This window comes from Salmo salar, chromosome 18, assembly GCF_965601325.2.
Source record: "Salmo salar chromosome 18, fSalSal1, whole genome shotgun sequence".
NCBI lineage: Eukaryota > Metazoa > Chordata > Actinopteri > Salmoniformes > Salmonidae > Salmo > Salmo salar.
In genome coordinates, this window is record NC_138308.1 from 82,782,805 (window position 1) to 82,791,740 (window position 8,936).

At 43.8% G+C, this 8,936-nt stretch overlaps 2 protein-coding genes and 1 non-coding gene across 4 annotated transcripts; 1 reads left to right on the forward strand and 2 right to left on the reverse strand.

Moving 5' to 3' along the window:
* Window positions 1-156: 156 nt before the first annotated feature.
* Window positions 157-3,200, reverse strand: nit1 (nitrilase 1). The gene is made up of 6 exons (XM_014156279.3): window positions 2,918-3,200; window positions 2,214-2,450; window positions 1,957-2,060; window positions 1,723-1,859; window positions 1,476-1,601; window positions 157-1,159 (listed from the first exon to the last, which is right to left on the reverse strand). The coding sequence occupies exons 1-6, from the start codon at window positions 3,013-3,015 to the stop codon at window positions 890-892; spliced, it is 972 nt and encodes a 323-aa protein (XP_014011754.1). The 5' UTR covers window positions 3,016-3,200; the 3' UTR covers window positions 157-889.
* Window positions 3,201-3,283: 83 nt separating this feature from the next.
* pfdn2 (prefoldin subunit 2) lies at window positions 3,284-8,239 on the forward strand. 2 transcript variants are annotated; one of them, XM_014156282.3, is made up of 5 exons: window positions 3,284-3,417; window positions 3,961-4,005; window positions 4,291-4,379; window positions 6,232-6,355; window positions 6,949-8,239. In XM_014156282.3, exons 1-5 carry the CDS (start codon window positions 3,337-3,339, stop codon window positions 7,126-7,128), a joined length of 519 nt encoding a protein of 172 aa, XP_014011757.1. In that variant the 5' UTR covers window positions 3,284-3,336; the 3' UTR covers window positions 7,129-8,239. The 2 variants fall into 2 exon arrangements, with proteins under 2 accessions (XP_014011757.1, XP_014011759.1); XM_014156284.3 differs by lacking the exon at window positions 3,961-4,005.
* Window positions 8,240-8,854: 615 nt separating this feature from the next.
* trnas-gcu (transfer RNA serine (anticodon GCU)) lies at window positions 8,855-8,936 on the reverse strand. Its single transcript has one exon. It is a non-coding gene; the product is annotated as a tRNA-Ser (tRNA).

Genomic DNA, 8,936 nt, shown 5'->3' on the forward strand with positions numbered 1-8,936 from the left:
ACGTTAAATTAAGACCAACAGTTATTTTTTGTTTTCATGATATTAACGACTTTGTGGCTGTTTTGTCTAGTGGGGGGAAAATCCTGTACCAGTGACGTTAACATCCGGTTTCTTGATCGCCCGCCGTCGTAAGGAGCGAGAGAAGAAGCAAAGAGGCTGGATTTGACATTATTATTAAAATGTTTCATCAAGTACAATAAAACAATATACATTAAAAGCCAAAACTATGACATTGGATTGGGAATAGTCAGAGTGCAATGTTTTAGATTTGAAGTCAAACAAGATCATATGACATATTTCTTGCAACAAAGGATTTTTGACCTATATAATAAATGTATTATTAAACAGATTCTTTCATCCGTGTCCTCATTTAATCCATCATAACACACACACATACAGTGCTTCATTGAAAACCCCCATGCATTTGGTAAGAGAGAAATATCTTCTGGTCATGGCTAACATTGGATTGTGGCTAGAAAATCTAGTTTATTTTATTTGAAAGGTCAAAAAGCCAGAAAGTCGATCACATCTTTAAAAGATTGGGAACTTCTTGATTACAGCATCGATAATAAATTTGTGGTAAAAAAAAAGTGTAAAAGCCTCATACCAATATCACCATCTACTGGTTGTATACAGCATGCCAACGTTGACATCATTAACATGGTAAATCTGCTCTTCCAGTGTTTTTTTTCTGATAGGAACATGCTTATGTCTCAATTCTCCACCCTTTTCCCTGAAATTTGCTTGTACCCACATGGATTAAAAATGATAGGATTGGTGTAATAGCCACATGCTTACGCCAATCCTATGCTGTTAAATCTATGTGGGGGAGAGGACAAGTGCACACTTCAAGAAAAAGTGTGGAGAATTAGGACACACACTTTGATTGTCAGTCCTTTCCACCCAAACTGTAGTAGAAGCTAGTGTCTCTGCGATGTTGCTGCACAGGCATGTTTCTCTGTGTGTCCCTGAGCTTCTCCAAGTCAATCTCCAGCAGAGCCATGCCTGTGTTCTCTCCTCCACAGTCCCCCATCACCACCCCCCAGGGGTCCACAGCCAGGGCGTGGCCGTACGACGAACGCTTCTCATGGTGACTGCCCACTTGGGCTGCGGCAAGGACAAAGCACTGGGTCTCAATGGCCCTGGCGCGAAGCAACACCTGCGGTTAGAAGAGCAGCGTGTTTTATATTGGTCCACATTCTTCAATACTGGTCCTGAAGAGTAGGATCCACAGGGGTTCTAGCCCAGTACTAAGGCACCTGAATCAACTAATGAAGTTTATGATTTGAATCAGCTGTGTAAGTATTGGACTGGAACAAAAGCCTGCATACCCTGTGGGTCCCCAGGACCATGTTCGAACAACACTGTTATAACTTGTATTAAAACATAGAAATAGCAGTGCTAGAAATAGTAGCTAGTAGAAATTATAGTACAAGACAGAGGAAGATGTGTGTTTCTGCAAAAATCTATCCCACCTCCCAATGGGCAGCTCCTGTGGCCACAGTGAACGCTGACGGGTAGGTCAGAATCTCCGCCCCCTGTCGCATCAAAGCCAAAGACAGCTCAGGGAACCTCAGGTCATAACAGATACCCAGTCCCACCTGGAACACAATACAGTGACAGAATACTGGGGTGGTAGATCTAAGAATCTGGTGTACAAAGATGGAGATCAGTTGCAATAACAATTCAATGAGAGCAGGGTTGGTGGAATCATAGAATGACCTTGCCAATGGGAGTTTGGACTGGAGGAATGAGGCTGGATCCAGGTATGGTGAAGGCACTCTCTTTTAAGGACACACCTCTTCCTGGCAGCTCCACATCAAACAAATGGGACTTCCTGTATACGGACACTATATCACCTGTAGGGTTAAGTGAAAGTGTCAGCACTTCAGAGGTGTGTGTGTGTGTGTGTGTGTGTGTGTGTGTGTGTGTGTGTGTGTGTGTGTGTGTTCATACCCTTTTCATTTATGATGATGTGACTGTTGTAGATTCGCCTGTCCGTCTCCCAGTCATGCCCTCTCTCATGAAACCCTCCAAGAGAGAGCCACACGCTCAGCTTCCTAAGAAAGGACAGACGTGGATTAACTGCAAAAACACTAATCAATAACAGAACAAGATGAGATGAAGTCCCCCATTCAAGAATTATTATTAGACTAGGATGTAATAGAAATGAATAGAATAGACAACCACACTCAGTAGCTAGTAGTACTCACTTGGCGAGCAGTGTGTAGCGTGAGATAATGTCTCCTGTTAGCCTCTCAGACAGATTCAGGGTCTCCTCTCGACTAGAGCCGATGTAGTCAAACCCCTCAGGTAGGAAAACCATGCTGGCTCCACCCTCTTTTGCCGCCTGCACCAATCGCTTGCAGGCAGTGAAGTTGGCCTCCTTGTCAGGGGTTGCGGTCACCTGGCACACCGCTGCCACTGGATGAGGCGATGATGATGACATCCTGGAAAGAAAGACACTTGAGTTTAGATTAAGTTGGGGCGGCAGGTAGCCTAGTGGTTAGAGCATTGGGCCAGTAACCGAAAGGTTATTAGATCAAATCCCAGAGCTGACAAGGTAAAAATCTGTCATTCTGCCCCGGAACAAGGTAGTTAACCCACTGTTCCTAGGCCAACATTGTAAATAAGAGTTTGTTCTTAACTGACTTTCCTAGTTTAAAAAAAGTCAAGCATCTAAAGGGTTAGTGTAAGAGGTCAAAAATATGTGGCTAGTTATAATAGCTGAACATTACTAATTGACCAAGTCAGTGACACTAGTAGACCTTGACAGAAAAATAATTAAAGGCATTAAGTTTTCATTTTAGAATAACCAATTCACCCCTATTCCCCCCAAAAAACGGGCTATGGTAACAGACGCATGCATTGTAAACAACTTTCAGCTGTCAGTTAAAGGGTTGACTGGTGTCGTTACCTTTGATGCACCCCAATGCAGCTCGAGCCCCAAGACGAATCACAGTCCAGTAAATGTTTGACCTGAGTTCTTCTTAAACTGCACCTGAGCACGAACATTGGCTTGACGCAAGTGTCAAAACATATCCGACTGAGCAACACCAGATAAGCCTCTTCTTTGCTCGTGCTGTACTTTGGACTCTATTTTAATTTCAAGTTAATGCAAAATCCAGTCAGTAAAGTATCAAAACATCAACAATGTAACTACCTACTGCATGCGTTGTGTTTGCGGCGCCAAATTGCATGACAACGTGACAAGCTAGTAGAACATTCTTCATGTGTTGTTTTGATTACGGTTTTCCTAACAGGCAATCACATGAGACAGCTCAAGATGGTAAGCCTTGGGCCCTCAGCCCCCACCACTAGCGACACCCTTCCAAGATGGCAGCGAACAGTAGCAGCACGGTTAGCAAACCCAGCAACATTATCGGGGGGAAACAATCAGGGCCGTCGGCCGAGCAGGTATCCCCACTCTCCTTTAAATCCTTAATTGAAAGGATATTCATGTGTTGTTAGCAAATGCTGTTTAATAGTTGCGGACTTTGAGATACAAACCCGGACTTGCCAGTCACGCATCTGGCTAGCTAACGTTAGCAAGCTAGCTATCTAGCTCGCTCCTATCGTCTCCTTTACTAGTGTGTTCCTCAAAACTGTTATTTTATGATTTAGAGGCCAAGTCTGGTATCAGTCGTATTCACTATACCTCATTGAGTTTATAATCATTTTAGTTAACTGCAATCTGTTAGCCTGACTAGGTTTCTATCAGTATTCATTAACGTAAGATACTCAGGCGAATTGCAAGGAAGGGATTGGTTGTGCTGTCGAGCAGATGAGAAACTATGTCTGCCTGTCACCGTTCGTGCTATTAGCGTCGCTCTCCCTTGCCAACCAGTGGCATACAGAACCGCATTAGTAATACAGCCAGTTGGACAAATCACAAATAAACGACTATTGTATTTACTTGTAGCTAATCAATAAATGCTCTAATAATATTTCCTTTTCTAGGTAGGCCTATATAACGAGGCTTTTTGCAACTTTGTTCAATCTAATGTAAGTTCAGAAATCTGTGTGTATTGTGGCTGCCCTGAGTTGGTAGAGCATGGCGCTTGCAACGCTAAGATCATGGGTTCGACTCCCACTAGGGACCCGGATACGAATATGTATGTATGCATGCACTACTGTAAGAGAGCTTTGACACTGACTAAAGTTGTTGCCCACGCAGACCTTCCCGCAGGTCACTAGATTTTTCAGTCACTTTGTATAAAAGGATTTGCTAAAGGGCATATATTATAATGAGAGAATGTTTTAATGTGATGTATTTGGTGTGTTCAAAAGGTTGTGGCTGCATTCCAGAGGATGCGCTCAGAACAGCGCAGCATGGCCTCCAAGGCTGCAGAGCTGGAGATGGAGATCAACGAGCACAGGTAACTACAGTACTAGTTACCGTTCCTATTTCACTCACTGTTCACTTCTGTGGACTTAACTATGGACTTGGCCACAGAGAGGAATAATCTTTGATCGCTCTGTAAGGTGTTAGAGATGAGAGATTTGGACACTGGGGGGGGGTGAATCAAGTCTTCCCTGGATTCCTCATTTCCTCTCTCCTTGCCCCCCTCTCAAAATGCATTGGAGGAAAAGGTCCGAAGGGAGGCGCCTCATGTCTTAACTTTTATATACAATGCTCAAAAAAATAAAGGGAACACTTAAACAACACATCCTAGATCTGAATGAAAGAAATAATCTTATTAAATACTTTTTTCTTTACATAGTTGAATGTGCTGACAACAAAATCACACAAAAATAATCAATGGAAATCCAATTTATCAACCCATGGAGGTCTGGATTTGGAGTCACACTCAAAATTAAAGTGGAAAACCACACTACAGGCTGATCCAACTTTGATGTAATGTCCTTAAAACAAGTCAAAATGAGGCTCAGTAGTGTGTGTGGCCTCCACGTGCCTGTATGACCTCCCTACTACGCCTGGGCATGCTCCTGATGAGGTGGCGGATGGTCTCCTGAGGGATCTCCTCCCAGACCTAGACTAAAGCATCCGCCTACTCCTGGACATTCTGTGGTGCAACGTAGCGTAGCGTTGGTGGATGGAGCGAGACATGATGTCCCAGATGTGCTCAATTGGATTCAGGTCTGGGGAACGGGCGGGCCAGTCCATAGCATCAATGCCTTCCTCTTGCAGGAACTGCTGACACACTCCAGCCACATGAGGTCTAACATTGTCTTGCATTAGGAGGAACCCAGGGCCAACTGCACCAGCATATGGTCTCACAAGGGGTCTGAGGATCTCATATCGGTACCTAATGGCAGTCAGGCTACCTCTGGCGAGCACATGGAGGGCTGTGCGGCCCCCCAAAGAAATGCCACCCCACACCATGACTGACCCACCGCCAAACCGGTCATGCTGGAGGATGTTGCAGGCAGCAGAACGTTCTCCACGGCGTCTCCAGACTCTGTCACGTCTGTCACATGTGCTCAGTGTGAACCTGCTTTCATCTGTGAAGAGCACAGGGCGCCAGTGCCGAATTTGCCAATCTTGGTGTTCTCTGGCAAATGCCAAACGTCCTGCACGGTGTTGGGCTGTAAGCACAACCCCCCACCTGTGGACGTCGGGCCCTCATACCACCCTCATGGAGTCTGTTTCTGACCGTTTGAGCAGACACATGCACATTTGTGGCCTGCTGGAGGTCATTTTGCAGGGCTCTGGCAGTGCTTCTCCTGCTCCTCCTTGCACAAAGGCGTAGGTAGCGGTCCTGCTGCTGGGTTGTTGCCCTCCTACGGCCTCCTCCACATCTCCTGATGTACTGGCCTGTCTCCTGGTAGCGCCTCCATGCTCTGGACACTACGCTGACAGACACAGCAAACCTTCTTGCCATAGCTCGCATTGATGTGCCATCCTGGATGAGCTGCACTACCTGAGCCACTTGTGTGGGTTGTAGACTCCGTCTCATGCTACCACTAGAGTGAAAGCACCGCCAGCATTCAAAAGTGACCAAAACATCAGCCAGGAAGCATAGGAACTGAGATGTCTTGCTTATTGCCTATAATTTCCACCTGTTGTCTATTCCATTTGCACAACAGCATGTGAAATTTGTCAATCAGTGTTGCTTCCTAAGTGGACAGTTTGATTTCACAGAAGTGTGATTGACTTGGAGTTACATTGTGTTGTTTAAGTGTTCCCTTTAATTTTTTTGAGCAGTATATTTTTTTTATATTCACCCTTATTACATTCCTCTCACAACTTCCCTCTTTTTTTCTCAGCCTAGTCATCGAGACCCTAAAAGACGTGGATCCAACCAGGAAGTGCTTCCGACTGGTTGGTGGGGTGCTCGTGGAGAGGACGGTTAAGGAAGTCTTACCAGCTCTGGGAAGCAATAAAGAACAGGTAAGCTTTTGTTTCCTTGCTCTTTGGGGTATAATCCGGGGTTGCTGTAAAGCACTTTGTAATGACTGCTGTTGTAAAAAGGGCTGTCTAAAATAAGATTGCTTGATGAGAAGATACCATTAATATATCAACTGTCAATATGTACATGATGTGGTGGCCATGAGCATAGTCTGACTGGGAAAGAAAACCTCTAACCTTCTGGTTCCAAAGTACTCCAGCCACACACATACAGTCGCATAATGTTCCCAAGAGGGCAAACTCGCTTGGAAGTGTTTTTAATAAAGAAAAAGCACTAGAGCAACTGTCGGCTGAGTGTACTTAAAAACAGTAGGTGGCCGTCCTATCGCCTCCGACAAAAATGCTGGCCATTACTTTATTTTAATTTCCTGACAATTCTACATGTTAAATCACTACCGTTCGTCGACACCCTGCACATAATCAACTGCACGCGATCAACGTTAATTATGGTGCGTCTTCCCTTTTAACATAATTACCAAGGCTATAGGTTGTTGCAATACTATCTTGTAAAACTAAATCACTGCTGATGATGCTTCATGATAATCATTCTGCTGTCCCCTCTCTTTTCCTTACAGATATCAAAGATTGTAGAGTCCCTCAACACACAGATGCAGACAAAAGGCCGGGAGCTCACGGAGTATCGGGAAAAATATAATATCCGATTGGTGGGAGAAGGAGAGGAAGGACAGGGAAAATCGGCAGCTACCTCCAATGGGGGCGGGTCTAAAGGCGGCGCCGGCGTTCTAGTTTCGTAGCTTTGTGTGTAGAGACTTTAGTACGATAGGAAATTGTGCGGAATGCCATCGAGCATTGAGTCAGCACAGATCCTGGAAGGCACTTCAAAGGCAGAGTTTGACGTGTGTCTTGTATGAAATAAATTATATAATAAACCAATGTCACAAGGGCCAGATTATCCAGAACATTCAATTCAGATCAAAGTGATCCCTTTTCACCTATAGTTCAACAAAACTTAAACCAACATTTCACTTACACTCTGGTTGACTTACAAGCCTTTCGCCTTTTACTCGAGACAGTGTTTCATCAAAATCTTATGGGATGATGGTTGTAAAAGACATGCCTTCTTGATGACCATATATTGATTTGAAGTTTATTTATACTCTATTGTCAGTCATATTTCAATGTATATTATGATCCTGTTGTTGGAGGCTCTGTTTTTGAGAGGTTTGTCTCTGGCATGCTGTAAAATAATGCTTGCAAAAGGAATGACAATCTGATTGGGAAAACACTATTCATAACAACGCACTGTATCATTTCAATCATTCTTGAAGGTGCACTGTGAAGAAAACGCTCCGCCATTTCCTCATTGCTAAAATTCGAGTAGTTCTCCTAATTTCAGTTTGTGACAAAACAAGCAAGTGTAGTGTAGAAAGTCATTGTACCATCTAAACCGCTGTGAAATATATTTTTCCATAACCAAAATATTGTATTTCCAGCTGTTGGAAGCTGGTGTACAAAACCTACATTAAATGACACAAAAAATGAAACTTAAGATCAGGGAGCATAGAAATTACTGCTTCTTAGACTTGCGTTCAATGATAATGACAGATCTATAACTCGCATTTCTATGTGTATTTGAAGAAAAAAACACTGCCCAGAGTATCTGGATAATGTAAAATCAGCCTCCCAAACGGCAGCCTGTTCCCTATATAGCGCACTACTTTTGCTGAGGGTGCCATTTCAGACATGCCCAGTCTCTGACAGCTAATGTATTGGTATAGTCTTAAGTGCCCCCAAAGTATCTGAAGCACACAGCCCTAGACTACATTATCTATCACCATGTAGTTGTGTGGAGAAAATTAGTTTTTTTGTGAATGTTTGAATAAAAATAAATAAATGTAAACATGGTTTCTGATGTCTGCTGCTTTTTGCCTGTCTATGCATAATATTTAGATATACATATTATACAATCACTTTGCTGGTGGTCACTGTTTCAAGCGTCTTTAGCAAGCCGCCAGCAGTCTCGTTCTACTGTGGGGACCCGTTCATGGGCCAATACCTGAAAGACCACATGAAACAAACCTGGACAACATCTGCTGATACACTGGTCTTAGAACAGAGGACCTACCAGCTGTCATGAACAGAGAGCTATGGCATGCCATCTCCCGGCGCAAGTAAACTATACACTACCAGTACCTGTTAGAAGGGTGCGTTAACGAGGTTCATACAGTACCCATACAAATAAGGGTAGGTGATGGAACTGTACACAGGAACATGAACATGCTCTTGATACTGTGTAAATAATCGATCACTCATATACATCTATCACAATTTAGTTAAGTGAACAGCGTGGCTTTACTTATTCGCAACATACGTTTTAATGTAACGTTAGAACAGTTTCATAGGAGGCAAAGGCACTGGTGGTTTTGACCAAGATCGTCTTCATTTCTACACACACTGATAAGGATTATTTGGCAAATAGAGTTCATTCAAGTACTGTTCGTGAGATAGGAAAATAATTGCCGACGAGGATGGGATTCGAACCCACGCGTGCAGAGCACAATGGATTAGCAGTCCATCGCCTTAACCACTCGGCCACCTCGTC